This window comes from Crinia signifera, chromosome 2, assembly GCF_055691185.1.
Source record: "Crinia signifera chromosome 2, ASM5569118v1, whole genome shotgun sequence".
NCBI lineage: Eukaryota > Metazoa > Chordata > Amphibia > Anura > Myobatrachidae > Crinia > Crinia signifera.
The window spans coordinates 7,614,904-7,636,203 of NC_139218.1; the positions used below are offsets into that span (position 1 = coordinate 7,614,904).

General features: G+C 48.7%; 2 protein-coding genes across 2 annotated transcripts; one reads left to right on the plus strand and one right to left on the minus strand.

Annotated features, from left to right (window-relative positions):
- Positions 1 to 2,364: 2,364 nt before the first annotated feature.
- On the minus strand, positions 2,365 to 13,679 carry LOC146059364 (protein FAM162A-like). Its single transcript, XM_083171518.1, has 5 exons — positions 13,521 to 13,679; positions 10,037 to 10,126; positions 8,855 to 8,960; positions 8,251 to 8,359; positions 2,365 to 2,939 (listed from the first exon to the last, which is right to left on the minus strand). Exons 1-5 carry the CDS (start codon positions 13,564 to 13,566, stop codon positions 2,862 to 2,864), a joined length of 429 nt encoding a protein of 142 aa, XP_083027644.1. The 5' UTR covers positions 13,567 to 13,679; the 3' UTR covers positions 2,365 to 2,861.
- A 235-nt stretch (positions 13,680 to 13,914) lies between these two features.
- On the plus strand, positions 13,915 to 21,270 carry MIX23 (mitochondrial matrix import factor 23). Its single transcript, XM_083171517.1, has 5 exons — positions 13,915 to 14,208; positions 15,447 to 15,572; positions 17,897 to 18,043; positions 20,409 to 20,468; positions 21,003 to 21,270. Exons 1-5 carry the CDS (start codon positions 14,158 to 14,160, stop codon positions 21,051 to 21,053), a joined length of 435 nt encoding a protein of 144 aa, XP_083027643.1. The 5' UTR covers positions 13,915 to 14,157; the 3' UTR covers positions 21,054 to 21,270.
- Positions 21,271 to 21,300: the final 30 nt, after the last annotated feature.

Below are 21,300 nucleotides of genomic sequence, written 5' to 3' on the forward strand. Positions count from 1 at the left end.
GCTCTAGCAGATGCAGCCAGTTAGCAGACACTTTTTTTTATCATGCCTATAGTAACATCTGTCGCTTGTAAAAACTCACACTTGAGTGAATGTATTCCTACTTCTGTACTGGTCATCAGCATTGCCAAGCCTGCAGATCCCCACACGCTCTGGTGCTACTGGCCTGTCCCTGGCTGATATCAGAGACCACTGCCGTCAGCATGTTGGAGATTTAATAAAGGTTAAAAATAAAAAAGTGAAATCCAACTGAAATGGAGCTTCGGAAACCATCAAAGTTTGTTTGATTTAAATTGGATATTTACAAACAGTGGGTTTTATAAGAAATTGATCAGGAATCGGCCAAACATCGCCGTTCTAACTACAACCATCAGCAACAAATGGATTTCATTTTAAACCAGGTGGAATTGTCAGAATGCTCATTGTGATGGTAAGAACAATGGTTTTCTATAAAATAAAAAACACCTTGTTTTCTGTTGTTCGCACAGAAGGCTGGTGAAGGCGTAACTTTGGTCCTTTCATATGGCCCCTTTCGCTCTTCCCCCTAAGGTAATTATATGGCTGTGCTATCTTATCACCTTATATAAATATATGCATGCATGTCATCTGACTTTCTCATTAAGGGGTTGATCCTATTAACCCCAAAGGGTGCAAGTTGTCATACGGGAGCCATTTTAACGCTGAAAACAGCACCCGATTTAATCCTAACTCAATTTGCTTGCACCCCTATGGAGGTGCGAGCACTTTTCAGCGAATTCGGCCCGCCGTAAAGTGCGCCCTGTTTTGTGATGATTCGTACTTGTGGAATCATCCCCAAGTACGAAACCAGTAAGGTTCTAATCCTTACTGTGCAGGAGCAAATGGCTCTACCAGTGCGGTGTCTGCCTCCAGTGAGACAGGTTCTAATCCTTACTCTACCAGTATGGTGTCTCCAGTGAGTCAGGTCACAGGTTCTAATCCTTACTCTACCAGTATGGTGTCTCCAGTGAGTCAGGTCACAGGTTCTAATCCTTACTGTGCAGGAGCAAATAGCTCTACCAGTACCTGTGACCTGACTCACTGGAGGCACCATACTGGTAGAGTAAGGATTAGAACCTGTGACCTGACTCACTGGAGACACCATACTGGTAGAGCTATTTGCTCCTGCACAGTAAGGATTAGAACCTGTGACCTGTCTCACTGGAGGCAGACACCGCACTGGTAGAGCTATTTGCTCCTGCACAGTAAGGATTAGAACCTGTGACCTGACTCACTGGAGGCACCATACTGGTAGAGCTATTTGCTCCTGCACAGTAAGGATTAGAACCTGCGACCTGTCTCACTGGAGGCAGACACCGCACTGGTAGAGCTATTTGCTCCTGCACAGTAAGGATTAGAACCTGTGACCTGTCTCACCGGAGGCAGACACCATACTGATAGAGCTATTTGCTCCTGCACAGTAAGGATTAGAACCTGCGACCTGTCTCACTGGAGGCAGACACCTTACTGACAGAGCTATTTGCTCCTGCACAGTAAGGATTAGAACCTGTGACCTGTCTCACTGGAAGCAGACACCGCACTGGTAGAGCTATTTGCTCCTGCACAGTAAGGATTAGAACCTGTGACCCGTCTCACTGGAAGCATGCACCATACTGGTAGAGCTATTTGCTCCTGCACAGTAAGGATTAGAACCTGTGACCTGACTCACTGGAGGCAGACACCGCACTGATAGAGCTATTTGCTCCTGCACAGTAAGGATTAGAACCTGTGACCCGTCTCACTGGAGGCAGACACAGCACTGATAGAGCTATTTGCTCCTGCACAGTAACTGCAGATTATAACTGTATAACTCTTAGCTCTAAACCATTACTATTGGGCAGAGCTCTGTAATGTAGTAACCTCATATAGCTAGTATACGCACATAGCTCTATCAGTGAGGTGTCTGCTTCTAGTGGAACAGGTCATGGGTTCTAATACAGGGTGTGACACTAGCAAAAATTATGTTAGAAATGAAATAATAATAATTAAAATGCGATGGCAGATAAAAAGCATTTGGCCCATGTAGACCCCCTGTGTACACACATACCGTACATACACACACACACACACACACACACACACGGGTTATTTTTTGTTGTGAGCCAATTAACCTACCAGTGTATTTGTGGATTGTGGGAGGAAACCAGAGTACCCAGAGGAAACCCACTCAAGCAAGGGGAGATTATACAAACTCCACACAGATGATCGATCCCATGCCCTCAGTGCTGTGAGGCAGTAACGTCAAGTTCCTGACACTATTCCTATGATATACATGGATGTTATCACTTGTCCTGTAAATGTAATGACCCCGTCCCTATGAGAGTGAGGGGCAGTGACAGGACACACACATTACTTACACATTATTATTTATTATAAAGAACCGCTGAATGGTTTAGGAGGGGACAGCGTTATCACACGTTGCTGACGCAGTTCACGATAGATCCGTAGTTACTTCCAGCAGATTAAATAACGACAATGAATCTGAAGCACTTTCCGAAATAAGTTCTGGTGATCCCCGATTGGCTAGAACAGGAGATCAGCGGTTAGCTGTTTCTATGGAAGCATCAGTCAATCCAGTGATCTATAGGAAATATTTAACCTCATTCACCTTTCAACAGGCCAGCACTTATAGACAGAACCCAGAAATGAGTATGACTCCACGGTGTGACACTACGCCTCCTAGTGGGGATGTAGCGTATAAGCATCCTGTGACGGTCCACCAGACCCCATAACCTCTATATGTGCTCAGTAATTAACATGGTGAAGCAAGCGTTTGCACTACTGCTGAAATGTACACATTAGGGACGGGTGAAACACGTGTGGCGACCTCGGTATCTGGATGGAGACTATTTCTCGGGTTCCGACTTGATACGAGCTCGCTTCTCCAGGTTCATGTAGGCCAAGGATTGGTTCTGCTTTGCCGCCTGTGATAGGAGAACACAACGTAAAACAAGACGCCGTTAAATACGCAGACTAAAATATTGCAAAAAAAATAATCAAAGAGAGATCACTGCATGCTCTAATGAGAGGAAATACACTAAAGGCGTCTGATTCTGCGTCGGATGTGTCCTTTCCTTGTGTAGATCCAGTGTGACGCCCACCCTGACGGGTATATTTACCAAGATTCACATTTGCAATCTTAAGTGTGTTTGGCCACAGTAATTTACTGAAGGAAAACACGGGAGTTGCATTGAATTGAACTTTCAGTACGTATGGTATCTCAAATACAAACTCAGAAAGACTTTCCATAGGAAACGTCAGTACATGGAGATTCACCAAGATCAGCGTTTGCATACTCGGATCAAAGCGTATTATTGAAATAGAGGCCCCCCTCCCCCCCATAGCAAGTGTGTGATCTCCGTGGTGCCTCTGTGTACAAGTACTTATTGTCTCTCCCTTGTAGTATTACAGTCATGAAGCTCACAGCGCCCTGTTCTGGTGGAATTAAAGCCATCACCTCAGCACCCACTGCTGATGCTGGACCTAAGCTTTAGACACAAAGTTGAAGTGATTCAGAAAGGGAATAAACCTAGTGAGATAACACTATATTATCTGACCAGCAGAGGGCAGCAAAGATCTATTAAATAAACGGTACTTGTGTAGTTTCACGGTGGCACGGCCTGCGGATCGCATCATATGCAAATCACATGCAATTTACATATGATTTGCATGTGATGCAATCTAGCACACCCCCACTATCCACGTCAGTCCGAAGCGTGGCGAGCGCACGCTGTACACGTCCTCCCGACCTGTTCATACCCCCACCATCCACGTCGGTGTGGAGTTGTCTTTATAAACGTGGATAGTGGGGGTGTGCTAGATTGCATTGCCACCATGAAACTACACAAGTACCAAATAAACTAAGGCCCAGATAACAAATATTCATATTTTTCTGCTGATCATATCCTTTAATATCAAATAAATTAGATATTATATTTGATCTACCCGTAATAACAAACCAACATCTGTCAATCTAAAGTGTTCTCACCCACAATAAGTGTAAAATTAGATAGATAGAATTAATATTTCACGGAGTATAAGATTATACCTGAACAGAATTGAAGTGAAATTAAATAAATTCAGCTGCTAACACAAAGACTCCTCCAGAACGTCATAAGCCAGCACCATAGACAGTGATTATACATTAATTACCTGCTCAGTGATACGTGCACAATTGACAGGACATCTTACAGTGAACATTTGTGTCATTATAACACACTTTCACTATAAGAGCACAAATGTTATGTCTATCTCTGTTGGATTTTTAATCCCTAGATGTTCACTGCTACTTCCCGTAATATATGGAAATTTGATCAAATTTGAATTAAAAGTTACGTTTTAAATTTGTGCCTCCCCCATTCCAGGCCCTTTTCTTTTTTATACAACACTCTTCCTGACTATCCCTGTGCCCTGAGGGCAGGTAACAAGCCTGGGACATGTAGCTGTAGTATATAACAACTGTCACCAGGGGGCAGGATATCTGGTTCTCCTCACAGCACACACTGACTGAGAGCTATCCTGACAAGCAGGAATGCTGTGGTGAGCTGAGGACAGAAGCGGAGTGCTGCCAGAGGGACCGGTGCCTATCGCCTAATCGGTGTCTGGGAGCGATGAAGTGGCCCATCTGCCTATTTATAGTCCTCACTTGTACCATGGGGCCCGCTTCTCTCCAATTATCCATGTTGGGCTGTCTGCATTGTTCTTCCGCAGGCTGACAGGCAGGTACCCTGCGCCCCATTACACCCTAATGTTACATATATTCACATGTGTCCGTATTAATGCAGGGAATGCGAGGGCTAAGACATAAGGGCAGGCTGGTGAACATTTCATAGTCTAACTGTCTCCGATGAGATCTGCGCATGCGTAAATCTGGTTCACATAAATCGCAAACAGCGCCACCTAGGCTGGACCGGATTGGCCCCTGCTGCAGCTGTTTGATGCCATGGACGGGTGAGGCAATGGGCAGCATTCTCTAAAACTTTTTGATGCGTGCCAAGACCAGTGTCTGCATAGTCACCTGTGGGTAGATGGGAGGGCTGCCCATACCAGGAGCCTGGCCTCCAGGTGTGCTGTATATACCCACATAACAGGGGGACTGAACTTCACACATAATAAGAGGTGCGTCCGTGCTGAGACTTCTAGTACCACACAGCATTTCTCTGTCTCCTGTCACAGCATGGCAGCACCAATACGTTACATTTTATATCCAGATTAATGTGCGTTACTTGTGATCACCAGCACGTCCTCTTTTCCATAATATCCAGAACAAAAATGCTGCTGCTGATTTCCCTGCAGGAACAAGAGGTCACATCCTGGGTGCGGAGAGCAGCCAAGATCCCAGCTTGTTCTATACCACAGGGCCGGCGTTCTCTGCCGGGAGCTCAGACAGCTGTGTACTACTCAGGAGAAGCCGGTAATAAGAGCTCACTGACCAGGATGGACCTTCTCTGCCGGGAGCTCAGACAGCTGTGTACTACTCAGGAATAAGCCGGTAATAAGAGCTCACTGACCAGGATGGACCTTCTCCGTCCTTCACTGCCAGGAGCTCAGACAGCTGTGTGCTACTCAGGAGAAGCCGGTACTAAGAGCTCACTGACCAGGATGGACCTTCTCCGTCCTTCTCTGCCGGGAGCTCAGACAGCTGTGTGCTACTCAGGAGAAGCCGGTAATAAGAGCTCACTGACCAGGATGGACCTTCTCTGCTGGGAGCTCAGACAGCTGTGTGCTACTCAGGAGAAGCCGGTAATAAGAGCTCACTGACCAGGATGGACCTTCTCCGTCCTTCTCTGCCAGGAGCTCAGACAGCTGTGTTCTACTCAGGAGAAGCCGGTAATAAGCGCTCACTGACCAGGATGGACCTTCTCTGCCAGGAGCTCAGACAGCTGTGTTCTACTCAGGAGAAGCCGGTAATAAGCGCTCACTGACCAGGATGGACCTTCTCTGCCGGGAGCTCAGACAGCTGTGTGCTACTCAGCAGAAGCCGGTAATAAGAGCTCACTGACCAGAATGGACCTTCTCTGCCGGGAGCTCAGATAGCTGGGTGCTACTCAGCAGAAGCCGGTAATAAGAGCTCACTGACCAGGATGGACCTTCTCTGCCAGGAGCTCAGACAGCTGTGTGTTACTCAGGAGAAGCCGGTAATAAGCGCTCACTGACCAGGATGGACCTGCTCTGCCGGGAGCTCAGACAGCTGTGTGCTACTCAGGAGTTGCCGGTAATAAGCGCTCACTGACCAGGATGGACCTTCTCCGTCCTTCTCTGCTGGGAGCTCAGACAGCTGTGTGCTACTCAGGAGTTGCCGGTAATAAAGCGCTCACTGACCAGGATGGACCTTCTCCGTCCTTCTCTGCCGGGAGCTCAGACAGCTGTGTGCTACTCAGGAGAAGCCGGTAATAAGCGCTCACTGACCAGGATGGACCTTCTCTGCCGGGAGCTCAGACAGCTGTGTGCTACTCAGCAGAAGCCGGTAATAAGAGCTCACTGACCAGGATGGACCTTCTCCGTCCTTCTCTGCCAGGAGCTCAGACAGCTGTGTGTTACTCTGGAGAAGCCAGTAATAAGAGCTCACTGACCAGGATGGACCTTCTCCATCCTTCTCTGCCAGGAGCTCAGACAGCTGGGTGCTACTCAGCAGAAGCCGGTAATAAGAGCTCACTGACCAGGATGGACCTTCTCTGCCGGGAGCTCAGACAGCTGGGTGCTACTCAGCAGAAGCCGGTAATAAGAGCTCACTGACCAGGATGGACCTTCTCCGTCCTTCTCTGCCGGGATCTCAGACAGCTGTGTTCTACTCAGGAGAAGCCGGTAATAAGCGCTCACTGACCAGGATGGACCTTCTCTGCCGGGAGCTCAGACAGCTGTGTGCTACTCAGGAGAAGCCGGTAATAAGAGCTCACTGACCAGGATGGACCTTCTCTGCCGGGAGCACAGGCAGCTGTGTGCTACTCAGGAGAAGCCGGTAATAAGCGCTCACTGACCAGGATGGACCTTCTCTGCCGGGAGCACAGGCAGCTGTGTGCTACTCAGGAGAAGCCGGTAATAAGCGCTCACTGACCAGGATGGACCTTCTCTGCCGGGAGCTCAGACAGCTGTGTGCTACTCAGGAGAAGCCAGTACTAAGAGCTCACTGACCAGGATGGACCTTCTCTGCCGGGAGCACAGGCAGCTGTGGGTACTTGTGGAGTATCACGGCTCCCATGACCTTGATCGTATGCAAAAAAAATCGCATCGCATACAATCAAATCGCATGCGATGCGATCGCACCTGATTTTGCACTGAAATGCATCAAAATGTGTAGTAAACATGTTAATTGGCCCCCAACTGTCATTTTTCACTGTGTAACACCCCCAATATCAACGCCAACCCGAAGCGTGGCGAGCGCAGCAGTACGCATCCTACGGCCTTTTCATACCCCCACTATCCACGTCGGCGTGGAGTTGAGAATAGAAAGTGTGGCGAGCGCAGCGAGCCACCGAGCCCGAAGCATGGCGAGCGCAGCGAGGGGACGCGGATACCTTCACAGCTATACGCATCCCCTCGCGGGCTTCACAGGTATCCGCGTCCCCTCGCCACACTTTCTATTCTCAACTCCACGCCGACGTGGATAGTGGGGGTATGAAAAGGTCGGAGGACGCGTACCGCTGCGCTCGCCACGCTTCGGGTTGGCGTTGATATTGGGGGTGGTACACAGTGAAAAATGACAGTTGGGGGCCAATTAACATGTTTACTACACATTTCAATGCATTTCAGTGCAAAATCGGGTGCCATCGCATCGCATCGGATGCCATCGTATGGCATCCGATGCGATGGCATACGATTTTTGAACAAAAATGATCAAAAATCGGTAAAAATCACATCGCATACCATCGTATGCCAATACATATGGCATACGATGCCATACGATGGGAGCCGTGATACTCCACAAGTACCCAGCTGTGTACTACTCAGGAGAAGCCGGTAATAAGAGCTCACTGACCAGGATGGACCTTCTCTGCCGGGAGCTCAGACAGCTGTGTACTACTCAGGAGAAGCCGGTAATAAGCGCTCACTGACCAGGATGGACCTTCTCTGTGCCGATCCAGGTGCTACCAGCAGCACAGCCACCTGGGCGGGATGGACCGCGGTGCTACGCACAGGCAGACAGCAATACGGACGCCTCATGTCATTACTTTACAGCTAACGGGGGAAGAACCACTAACAGGCCCCCGTAACACAGAGACAGTGCCAGACACTCACCTGCTTCCCAGAGATCACCATCCCAATGCAGCCCAGGATGGTTAGAAGCATCATGAAGACGGCAAACTTGACGCGCACCTTGCTCTTCGCGGCGTCCACCATATCATGGCTGGTAGAGAGAACATACAGAGTACAGTAACCAGCGAGTAATCTCTTATGGAAGCCCTAAGATGCGTTAGTAAGTATTAACCCCAAAGACGCACGTGGCGTTCTTGCTGCGTTTCCCTGCAGGTAGCGTGACAGGAACGGCGCAATAACAACGCCAGCTATGCGCAGGAAAACGTACAGAACAGAGCGGCGTTTACTCAACTGAATGACACAGAAATGCCTTACGCTTGAGGGCATGCTGGGAACAGTAGTTCCACAATAGCCAGAGAGCCCCCGTAAATCATGAGGGCCGTACCCTGTAGTATGTGGGGAATGCACAATGTAACTACAGGACTAAGGGGCAGATTTAACAGCAAGTGATCTTCTGGTTATAAACGGAATGTGGTGATCCAGCCAATCAGCTCCTGTCGGTTATGGGTTTGGAAAATGACAGTTAGGAGCTGGAGCGCCAATGCTCAGCTGGGGAATCAGCATAATAAACAGATCTGCTACTTACGAGATGTATTCTGGAATATCGGACTCTTGCTTGAAGCGTCCGCCCCACAGCAAAATCTTCTTCTCAAAGTCGGTGGGTTTGTATCCGGGAATCTTGAAAGACGGCCCTAGGGAAGATGGTAGATGGTAGATGGGTGACGGGGCGGTGGGCTGGTCGGATTACTATTACATTACAGGAATACGTCCCATGCTGGAGTTCCCGCATCATCGCTTTACTGAGGGGGTGCGTGGTAATTTACTACATGGGGTAATGGTCTCAGGGTGTAATATCATATCAGACACTTATACCCCTTTCAGACAGAAAATCCCCGAAAACCCAGGTATTTTCCGGATACAAACACCTGGGTAGAACTAGGCTGAAAGGTGCTGACCCCCTTTCACACAGCAACAAAACCCCCGCTATTTCCCGTGTCGTCCCCTTTCACACAGAAGCTGGATTTTTCCTGCAAAACTCTGTGTGTCATAAGAAAAGGACAGTTTCAAAGGCACACAGAGATGAGGTCATGAAAAGTGGGAGGTGACTGCTCACTGCACTGCATTAAACATGGCTGACAAGTTGCTGAACCCGGAGGCTATGAGTGCTCTGTGTGTTTTGCTGCTTACAGCAAATCAGAGCATTATGCAGATGCTTACACTGTGCTACCTGGCTCACGGACCTCCTGGTCTTTCCAATGCAGCACAGCACATGTCTGACACCTCTGCCACGCCCGCTCATCCAATAAGGAACCCAGAACTAACCAGCCAATCGCGCAGCGCCATGCTGCACAGCCAATAAGCGCATTTTATCAATAAAAATCCTGTGTCGGAGCCTTTCACACAGCCGGGAACACGGGTGAGACACTTGAAAAACCCAGGTAAATACCTGGGTCAAAGTCCAGGGAATTTAGACCCGTGTTTACCCTTTCAGACAGAAAAAAAAACCCAGATCGACGCGTCAAGAGCCGGGAAATTACCGGGTCTTTTTTCTGTCTGAAAGGGGTATTATTTACAATTACTAGAAGACATTATGGGAAGGGGGGATCACAGGAAATTGTCAGGTTGCTATTTTGAGGTGAGGAAAGATCCCCCCCACCTCATCCCCTCCCCTGCCTCCCCAGGATGGTATGGTTTCCCCCTAAAACAGGGCAATAAGAATTCCAGAAGGCGGCAGTAGAGGGACCAGCGTGCGCCAGGCGGAACTCACCCGGATCCTCAGGTTTGCTGCACAGCGGTCTCCTGCTCCGATCCTGTGCACACAGAGGCCGGGGAACTCTGCTCCAGGCTGCCGATCTCTCTGGAGAAATAGAGCGTGGACAGAGGCATATTAATCTGCTGGATTACTCATTAATTTCCATTGTTATACATTTATATACAGTATTGTGGCTCCATGTACTTTCTGTGATGGTGCCAGCTACAAGCAGCGGCTCGGCATTCCCTGAGGAGTACCGCCATTGTTCTGTTGGTATACAGAAGGTGTGAGTGCCACATATCTCCAGCGTACACTGTACAGAAGGTGTGAGTGCCCCTATATAACCCTATAACCACATATCTCCAGCGTACGCTGTATAGAAGGTGTGAGTGCCCCTATATTACCCAATTACCACATATTTCCAGCACACGCTGTATAGAAGGTGTGAGTGCCCCTATATAACACTATTACCACATATCTCCAGAGTACGCTGTACAGAAGGTGTGAGTGTCCCTATATAACCCTATAACCACATATCTCCAGCGTACACTGTAGAGAAGGTGTGAGTGCCCCTATATAACCCTATTACCACATATCTCCAGCGTACGCTGTATAGAAGGTGTGAGTGCCCCTATATTACCCAATTACCACATATTTCCAGCACACGCTGTACAGAAGGTGAGTGCCCCTATATAACACTATTACCACATATCTCCAGCGTACGCTGTACAGAAGGTGTGAGTGTCCCTATATAACCCTATAACCACATATCTCCAGCGTACACTGTAGAGAAGGTGTGAGTGCCCCTATATAACCCTATTACCACATATCTCCAGCGTACGCTGTATAGAAGGTGTGAGTGCCCCTATATTACCCAATTACCACATATTTCCAGCACACGCTGTACAGAAGGTGAGTGCCCCTATATAACCCTATTCCCACATATCTCCAGCGTACGCTGTACAGAAGGTGTGAGTGCCCCTATATAACCCTATTACCACATATCTCCAGCGTATGCTGTATAGAAGGTGCGAGTGCCCCTATATAACCCTATTACCAGATATCTCCTGCGACACCAGAATACACCTGCTGTTATTAAATAGGGGGAGTGCAGTTATTATATAGGGGGGGAGTGCAGTTATTATATAGGGGGGAGTGTAGTTATTATATAGGGGGAGTGTAGTTATTATATAGGGGGGAGTGTAGTTATTATATAGGGGGAGTGCAGTTATTATATAGGGGGGAGTGCAGTTATTATATAGGGGGGAGTGCAGTTATTATATAGGGGGGAGTGCAGTTATTATATAGGGGGGGAGTGCAGTTATTATATAGGGGGGGAGTGCAGTTATTATATAGGGGGAGTGCAGTTATTATATAGGGGGGGAGTAGTTATTATATAGGGGGGAGTGCAGTTATTATATAGGGGGGGAGTGCAGTTATTATATAGGGGGGGGAGTGCAGTTATTATATAGGGGGGGAGTGCAGTTATTATATAGGGGGAGTGCAGTTATTATATAGGGGGGAGTGCAGTTATTATATAGGGGGGAGTGCAGTTATTATATAGGGGGGGAGTGCAGTTATTATATAGGGGGGGGGAGTGCAGTTATTATATAGGGGGAGGGGTGCAGTTATTATATAGGGGGGGCAGTAATTATATAGGGGGAGTGCAGTTATTATATAGGGGGGAGTGCAGTTATTATATAGGGGGGGAGTGCAGTTATTATATAGGGGGGGAGTGCAGTTATTATATAGGGGGGGAGTGCAGTTATTATATAGGGGGGAGTGCAGTTATTATATAGGGGGAGTGCAGTTATTATATTGGGGGAGTGCAGTTATTATATGGGGGGGGGAGTGCAGTTATTATATGGGGGGGGGGAGTGCAGTTATTATATAGGGGGGGTGCAGTTATTATATAGGGGGGGAGTAGTTATTATATTGGGGGAGTGCAGTTATTATATAGGGGGGAGTGCAGTTATTATATAGGGGGAGTGCAGTTATTATATAGGGGGGAGTGCAGTTATTATATAGGGGGAGTGCAGTTATTATATAGGGGGAGTGCAGTTATTATATTGGGGGGGAGTGCAGTTATTATATAGGGGGGAGTGCAGTTATTCTATTGGGGGAGTGCAGTTATTATATAGGGGGGAGTGCAGTTATTATATAGGGGGAGTGCAGTTATTACATTGGGGGGGAGTGCAGTTATTATATAGGGGGGAGTGCAGTTATTATATAGGGGGGAGTGCAGTTATTATATAGGGGGGAGTGCAGTTATTATATAGGGGGAGTGCAGTTATTATATAGGGGGAGTGCAGTTATTATATAGGGGGAGTGCAGTTATTATATAGGGGGGAGTGCAGTTATTATATAGGGGGAGTGCAGTTATTATATAGGGGGGAGTGCAGTTATTATATAGGGGGGGAGTGCAGTTATTATATAGGGGGGGGGAGTGCAGTTATTAGATAGGGGGGGTGCAGTTATTATATAGGGGTGTGGACATGCTTATGGGTAATTATATTACAGTAGTCCATATACCAGTGTGTTACTGCCCAGTCTGTGTTATAACTGTGGTTTCCAATTGTAAAGCACATGGAATATGCTGCACCTATATAACACATTGGACATAAATAAGTACAATGTAAAGTTGCAGTTATTATCATGTAGGGGTCACTGCAATCACATTGCATAGTGCCAGTGTGTGTGTATAGTGCCGGTGTGTGCGCGTATAGTGCCGGTGTGTGCGCGTATAGAGCCGGTGTGTGCGCGTATAGAGCCGGTGTGTGCGCGTATAGAGCCGGTGTGTGCGCGTATAGTGCCGGTGCGTGCGTATATAGTGCCGGTGCGTGCGTATATAGTGCCGGTGCGTGCGTGTATAGTACCGGTGTGTGCATGTATAGTGCCGGTGTGTGCGTGTATAGTGCCGGTGTGTGCGTGTATAGTGCCGGTGTGTGCGTGTATAGTGCCGGTGTGTGCGTGTATAGTGCCGGTGTGTGTATATAGTGCCGGTGTGTGTATATAGTGTTCATTCTAGCACCCGCCATATTTGAAAACCCATGCAGTTCCTCTTCCCTGCCTGGGGTGTCGCTGTCTGCTGTAGTGCTTCTAGCACAGTGTGGTCTGTATATCAGCACTGTTATGCAAACCAGACCTGTGCTAGAAACACCAGAGCAGACAGTGACACCCCAGGCAGGGAAGAGGAACTGCATGGGTTTTCAAATACAGCGGGTGCTAGAATGAAGACTATGTATAGTGCCGGTGTGTGTATATAGTGCCGGTGTGTGTGTATAGTGCCGGTGTGTGTGTATAGTGCCGGTGTGCGTGTATAGTGCCGGTGTGCAGCAGGTAGTATATAGGGGTAGTGTTACATAAGGATGCTGGTTGGGGGCGGGGCTCCTGCGCCATGTGTGACAGCGCCACCTACAGGTCTCAGCTAAGGGACTGCACTTAGCGCAGTGGGGCCCTACATGGCGTCCAGTACTCCGCGGAACACAAGACCACCTACCAGCCAATGAGCGTAAGCCGCTCCTCCGCAGCGCCGCGGCCAACATCCTCAGCTCTCGGACTCAAAGTCGAACTCTCAGGCTCAATGTCGCCCACAGCGCCCTGTCTGACTCCTCTGTACACCCCCCGCCCAGGCCCAGCAGCCAATTAAACACGAATAAGAGTCACCATCGGCCAATAGGGTGAGGGATCTTTCCGCTCCAACCAATGAGATTGGCACAGTACATAACGCTGGCCAATAAAAGGTGAGAGAAAGTTGTCATTCAGCCAATAGGCGATAGACTTCTGAAGTGCTTCAATTTAAGTGTCCTCATTCCGGCGGCCATATTGCTGTAGTCAGTCGCTGGTGTCCATAGGAATAATCAAAGGGAAAATGGCTGCCTGCATGCACGGTGATGGAGACATCCCAGGCAATCCCATAGTGTCACCCATAGTAACGTTACATAATATAACTCCGCCGATCGCTGAGTCTTCCTGGGCCCGGGTCTCTCAGCCACAGAGGTGTAATAACACAATCTCCCCTCAGGCCGCGCGTATTCTGCTGCTCTGTGTGGTAATATCCAGGTGCAGGCGTTCTCCAGGGCACCTATGCGGGAGGGCAGAGGTCAGGGACAGCGAGGCCCCCCGGCTTTCCCAATATGGCGGCGCCCATTGAGGAGGTGAGCTGCGAGGATTTCGCAGAATTTCAGGTGAGATCTGGGGGGTTCACATCCTCTGATACTGGAGGGTGGGAGCAGGGAATGGATGGGGCCAGGGAGGCCCCACAGTCCCCCATCTGCCGGGTTACCCCGAGTCCCTGTTTGGTCAGTATGACCCCATATATGTGCCCCCCTGTGACCTACAGCCGGGTGTCCTGTGCATATCTATCTATCTATCTATCTATCTATCTAGATGTAGTACATGCGCATGTTTTTTTTGTGTGTGTGTGTGTGTGTGTGTGTATGTGTGTATATATATATATATATATATATTTATGTGTGTGTGTATGTGTGTATGTATGTATGTATGTATGTATGTATATGTATATATATATATATATATATATATATATATATATATATATATATATATATATATATATTTGGCGCTCATTGGATTTTCAATAATCATGCCACACACAAACAATGTCAATTAATGTTTCTGATATAACTCCTTTGTCAAAATTGTAGAACCAGTTATATCTGACAATTGACATGGTTTGTCTGGCGTGTTTATGGAAAGTCTGAGTGAGTGCCATAATACACCCCCAGCTCTATCTTTCACGTGCCGCACCCCCGGTATCAACTCAGTAAGAGATTTTCATTGTGACGGTTCTTGGGCTGCTATATACATACATATATATCTATCTATCTATCTCCCAACAATGCCTGGTGCTTTTCCAAATATAAGATAAAGACACACGGGAGACTAAACGGCACTCAAACAAAATAATTCCACAAGCGAGACCGCAAGTCTCTGATCAAGAGTCCTTGCCTGTATATAAGCACCTGAGTCCTATGTGCGTATGTGGGGCTCCTCCTGTGGTGGATTATCACTGACCCCAGCAGGGGGTCGGGGAAGAGATGGAAACGTTGAGGCTCATCAACATAAAGGTGGCATTGGATAATTATTATCATTATTTATATGGTGCCACAAGGGATCCGCAGAACGTGCCAAAGTAATTACAGTCGTTTGTCCCCCTGGCCTGCCCCCTAGTGTGCGCACTGCCCCAACTTTATTTTTGTTTGAACTTGTTTTACATAACTTGTATATCTCGGGTCCTCTGAGCATGTTCCTGTGTCTTCCGGTGTTCCAACATTGCCCACATGTAATTTTGTGACTGGTTTCCACTGATACTTGTTTTACTACCCAGCAGTTACAGTGGGTATTACATCACATCAATCTCTGTGATCTGACTCGTCTTCTGTCTCCATACTTCTCTGCACAGGACATGCTTCGGGTAATGAGGACCTTAGATGATCGCATAGTCCATGAGCTGAACACAACCATCCCGACTGTATCGTTTGCTGGGAAAATTGATGCCAGTCAGACCTGCAAGCATCTCTACGAGTCTGTAAGTGATCGATCCTGCGCGCATACTCCGATACGCTGAGTGACCGCAGTCACTGCGCCATATTCTGATACTGAGTGATCACAGTCACTGCGCCCATCCTCCAATATGCTGAGTGACCGCAGTCACTGCGCCCATGTTCTGATACTGAGTGAATAGTCACTGCACCCATACTCCGTTATGCCCAGTGACCGCAGTCACAGCTCTGAGTCCGTAAGTGATAGATCCCGCACCCATACACCGATACGCTGAGTAACCGCAGTCACTGCGCCATATTCTGATACTGAGTGACCGCAGTCACAGCTCTGAGTCTGTAAGTAATAGATCCCACCCCCATACACTGATACGCTGAGTGACCGCAGTCACAGCTCTGAGTCTGTAAGTAATAGATCCCACCCCCATACACCGATACGCTGAGTAACCGCAGTCACTGCGCCATATTCTGATACTGAGTGACCACAGTCACTGCGCCCATACTCCAATATGCCGAGTGACCACAGTCACTGCGCCATATTCTGATACTGTGACCACAGTCACTACGCCCATACTCCGATACACTGGGTGACCGCAGTCACAGTGCCCATACTCCGATACGCTGAGTGACCGCAGTCACTGCACCCATACACCGATACACTGAGTGACCGCAGTCACAGTGCCCATACTCCGATACGCCGAGGGACCGCAGTCACAGCTCTGAGTCCGTAAGTAATAGATCCCGCCCCCATACACTGATACGCTGAGTGACCACAGTCACTGCTCTGAGTCCGTAAGTAATAGATCCCGCCCCCATAAACTGATACGCTGAGTGACCACAGTCACTGCTCTGAGTCCGTAAGTAATAGATCCCGCCCCCATACACTGATACGCTGAGTGACCACAGTCACTGCTCTGAGTCCGTAAGTAATAGATCCCGCCCCCATACACCGATACACTGAGTGACCGCAGTCACAGCTCTGAGTCTGTAAGTAATAGATCCAACCCCCATACACCGATACGCTGAGTGACCGCAGTCACTGCTCTGAGTCTGAAAGTAATAGATCCCACCCCCATACACTGATACGCTGAGTGACCGCAGTCACTGCTCTGAGTCTGTAAGTAATAGATCCCGCCCCCATACACTGATACGCTGAGTGACCACAGTCACAGCTCTGAGTCTGTAAGTAATAGATCCCGCCCCCATACACTGAGTGACCACAGTCACTGCTCTGAGTCTGTAAGTAATAGATCCCGCCCCCATACACCGATACGCTGAGTGACCGCAGTCACTGCACCCATACACCGATACACTGAGTGACCGCAGTCACAGCTCTGAGTCTGTAAGTAATAGATCCCGCCCCCATACACTGATACGCTGAGTGACCACAGTCACTGCTCTGAGTCCGTAAGTAATAGATCCCGCCCCCATAAACTGATACGCTGAGTGACCACAGTCACTGCTCTGAGTCCGTAAGTAATAGATCCCGCCCCCATACACTGATACGCTGAGTGACCACAGTCACTGCTCTGAGTCCGTAAGTAATAGATCCCGCCCCCATACACCGATACACTGAGTGACCGCAGTCACAGCTCTGAGTCCGTAAGTAATAGATCCCGCCCCCATACACTGATACGCTGAGTGACCACAGGCACTGCACCCATACACCGATACGCTGAGTGACCGCAGTCACTGCACCCATACACCGATACACTGAGTGACCGCAGTCACAGCTCTGAGTCCGTAAGTAATAGATCCCGCCCCCATACACTGATACGCTGAGTGACCACAGTCACAGCTCTGAGTCTGTAAGTAATAGATCCCGCCCCCATACACTGAGTGACCACAGTCACTGCTCTGAGTCTGTAAGTAATAGATCCCGCCCCCATACACCGATACGCTGAGTGACCGCAGTCACTGCACCCATACACCGATACACTGAGTGACCGCAGTCACAGCTCTGAGTCTGTAAGTAATAGATCCCACCCCCATACACTGATACGCTGAGTGACCGCAGTCACAGCTCTGAGTCTGTAAGTAATAGATCCCGCCCCCATACACTGATACACTGAGTGACCACAGTCACTGCTCTGAGTCTGTAAGTAATAGATCCCGCCCCCATACACTGATACGCTGAGTGACCACAGTCACTGCTCTGAGTCTGTAAGTAATAGATCCTGCCCCCATACACTGATACGCTGAGTGACCACAGTCACTGCACCCATACACTGATACGCTGAGTGACCGCAGTCACCGCTGAATGTCAACTTGAACTAATCTTTTTCTGTTTTTCATTTTCCAGAATGTGTTTCGCCTGTTGCATGATTTTACTTGTTTTCTTTCCCATCCCCAGCTCCAGAACGCTCACGGCGCCCGGGAAAAGGCCATAAAGCGCTGTATATCTCAGTCCTTCACCAATGTGAATAGGCTCCAGGAGGAGCGACTAAAGGACAGTGATAACTTAGCATTAAGAAAACAGCTCCGCAAGGAACAGACCAAGGTGAGCGCAGGATGTGGGGGGAGATCTATCACCCGAATCGGGCAGCTTTCTGTACACCAGTCCATTTCTATCAGCCCCTCCAAGCAGTGAGCTGTCCCTGTCCTGTTAGAGTCTAGCCACATAAGCTGACATTCTGCAGCTGCTATTAGTATTGTTAATACACATTCTAGGGCACCACAGTGTGTCCGCCGCACTGTACAGAGGGCACCACAGTGTGTCCGCCGCACTGTACAGAGAATACAGTAGCCAAATATCACCACAACTCTCGGCACAGACACTGGTGCAAAGGGTGCAGTGGGAATATTCATTGTAAGCACAGGTAACGGATCCCGGTCACTGAAGACTGAAAGGAAAGACCGAGAGGAGTCTATGGTCATAGAGCACAAGGAGGAGGTGCGTGTGTGTGAGAGCAGTAGGTAATAGGACAGGAGGGCCCTGCTCGTCTCTTCATGGTGGGGTTACATTTTGCTTAGTGATGATCCTGTACTAGAAATCTCTGCTGTTGCCGATGTACATTGGAGCTGCAGCTGTTTCCTCTGTGCCCTCATCCATAGCCTCAGCGTTCAGTCTCTTCTCGTTATGGTAACCACTAGTGTGTGTGTCTATAGAATAAATTACAGTGTGTGTGTGTCTATAGAATAAATTAGTGTCCTGATGCGGCAGAACAAATTCAAGACACATCAATAGAATGAAATATTTTATTTCTTTTATATAAGTACATTTTCACCATTAAATATTGATAGCACCCCTATGTGAGTGTCTGAGCGCCTGTGTATGTGACCATGTGTCGTAGACAGTGTTGTCACTCACGGACAGATTAGGGTGTGTATATAATGTGTGTGTGTCACGAGTTCCCTGGTCTTAGTGCAGCCTGCATTTCTATACAATAAAGTGTAATACGACTGCGTCATTGCGCCTTCAGCCTTGTGACTCATTAAGGGCAGAGATGAGTAAGGAACGGAATACGGTGACGCTATATAAGTAACGTGCAGTCCGGTGACTGCACCTCCGCAGTATGGACCTTCAGGCAATGCCTGCAGCGCTAAGACTTCAAACACTGGAAAGAGTGCGCTGTGTGATAAATAGGCACCTCTGTATTCCACCATATTACCTCTGTATTACACCATATTACCTCTGTATTACCTCTGTATTATTATAATTTTATTTATAAGGCGCCACAAGTGTTTCGCAGCGCCGTACAAAGGAACAGTACAGGGAGACAAAACTTAACATTACATGGAATAAATAACCAAAACAAATAAAGATCGCCACAGTTCAATACACATTACAGCTTAGATATAAGTAGGGTACTTGTGTAGTTTCACGGCGCCACTTCCCAGCGGATCACATGCAAATCGCATACGATTCGATCTGCGATGCGATTTAGCACACCCCCACTATCGACATCAGCCCGAAGCGTAGCGAGCTCTGTGAGGGGACGCAGTACGTGTCCTCCCGACCTGTTCATACCCCCACTATCCACATCAGCCCGAAGCGTAGCGAGCTCTGCGAGGGGACGCAGTACGTGTCCTCCCGACCTGTTCATACCCCCACTATCCACATCAGCCCGAAGCGTAGCGAGCTCCGAGAGGGGACGCAGTTCGTGTCCTCCCGACCTGTTCATACCTCCACTATCCATATCAGCCCGAAGCGTAGCGAGCTCTGCGAGGGGACGCAGTACATGTCCTCCCGACCTGTTCATACCCCCACTATCCACGTCGGTGTGGAGTTGATTTTATAAAGCGCGGCGAGGGGACGCGTCAAGTAATCCATGTTCCCTCACGAGGCTTGCTGTGCTTCAGGCTCCTTTTCCGCGTGTGCTCGCCATGCTTCGGGCACTTTATAAAATAAACTCCACGCCGATGTGGATAGTGGGGGTATGAACAGGTCGTGAGGACGCGTACCGCTGCGCTCGCCATGCTTCGGGCTGATGTGGATAGTGGGGATGTGCTAAATTGGATCGCATCGTTTGCAAATCGCATGCGATTTGAATGCAATTTGCATACGATGCGATCTGTTGGGAAGTGGCGCCGTGAAACTACACAAGTACCATAAGGGTAAGTAGTGAGGACTTGATCAACGTACTACTAGAGGCTTGAGGCCAATGATGGAGATGAGTATGCGGACAAAGATGGTCACTGAGTGTTGGAGTATAGGAGAGCTGTGAGTGACATGTGAAGAGAAGAGGGCTTTGACAACAGGAGGGAAGAGGGCCCTGCTCTGAGGAGCTTACAATCTAGTATTACATCATACTACCTCTATTACATCATATTCCATATACAGCGGCAGAGGGCCATGTTACACAGCTTGTACCGTGTGATGTGACGGACAGGAGCCCCCTCCTCATGTCTTCTCTGTTTCCTAGCTGAAATTGCTGCAGTCTGACCTGAACGTGGAGGAGGTGATGAATGACCGGAGCTGGAAGGTAAGAGACACAGGACATGTTCCTGCTCATGGTCTGATCCCCTCCCCTTGTTATAGTCACCTCCCCCTCTGTGTACATTCCCCGCTTTATTGTAGTCATGACACTTCCCCTCCCCACGTCATTGGCCAATCATAGTCACCTCCCCCTCTCCCCCCACCCACCTCTCCTTGTTATAGTCCTAATCTCCTTTACTCTCACTGGTTCTACGGGGTAATTCTGGTTGGCTCTGTAAGCTGCAAAGCTCGCAGCTTACCAGGTCCTTGTAACGTCATGTGACATCAGCCACCTTGTCCCAGCAGCGTTCCCATAGGTCACAGGTTCTATTCTTCCTCTATGAGGGTCGTGGACCCCCGGAATGGAGCATAGCCCCTGTCAGTCGGGATCCCGATTGCCGGGCAGTCATCCGGCACCTGCGACCACAAGACTCGCCCTGCCTGGAACATGTAATACAATAGAATACATATAGATCTATAACGGTTATATCTAACTGCGTCAGTCTCCACTTATCACCGTCTCCGTGTTCCCCAATTGCAGGTATTTAACGAACGCTGCCGGCTCCACTACAAGCCGCCCAAGGGGCAGTAACTCAGGGACACTTCCGACGGCGCGCTCCGCTAGCGGACATTGGCGCGCTGAGCCCCTAGGACGGATGATGGGATGAAGTCGGTATTATTGCGCCTGACTGGACATAGCTGAAACTATTCCAACTCCGTTCACTACAGGAACCGAGCCTGTGACGAGCTGCCATGTTGTATGAAATTACTGACCATGTTTTTATAACCATTAAATATCATTTTCTGAGGGAGCGTGGCCATGATTTCCTCCTCACCGC

What these genes read in the sequence shown, in the direction of transcription:
- LOC146059364 (XM_083171518.1), bottom strand. Translation starts at nt 13,566, where the DNA reads ATGTTGGCCGCGGCGCTGCGGAGGAGCGGCTTACGCTCATTGGCTG. An exon ending in CAGCAAACCTGAGGATCCGG is followed by an intron (nt 8,961 to 10,036) that starts GTGAGTTCCGCC and finishes CATCTTCCCTAG; the next exon opens with GGCCGTCTTTCAAGATTCCC. An exon ending in GATATTCCAGAATACATCTC is followed by an intron (nt 8,360 to 8,854) that starts GTAAGTAGCAGA and finishes TCTCTCTACCAG; the next exon opens with CCATGATATGGTGGACGCCG.
- MIX23 (XM_083171517.1), top strand. Translation starts at nt 14,158, where the DNA reads ATGGCGGCGCCCATTGAGGAGGTGAGCTGCGAGGATTTCGCAGAATTT. An exon ending in GCAAGCATCTCTACGAGTCT is followed by an intron (nt 15,573 to 17,896) that starts GTAAGTGATCGA and finishes TCCCATCCCCAG; the next exon opens with CTCCAGAACGCTCACGGCGC. An exon ending in TGAATGACCGGAGCTGGAAG is followed by an intron (nt 20,469 to 21,002) that starts GTAAGAGACACA and finishes CCCCAATTGCAG; the next exon opens with GTATTTAACGAACGCTGCCG.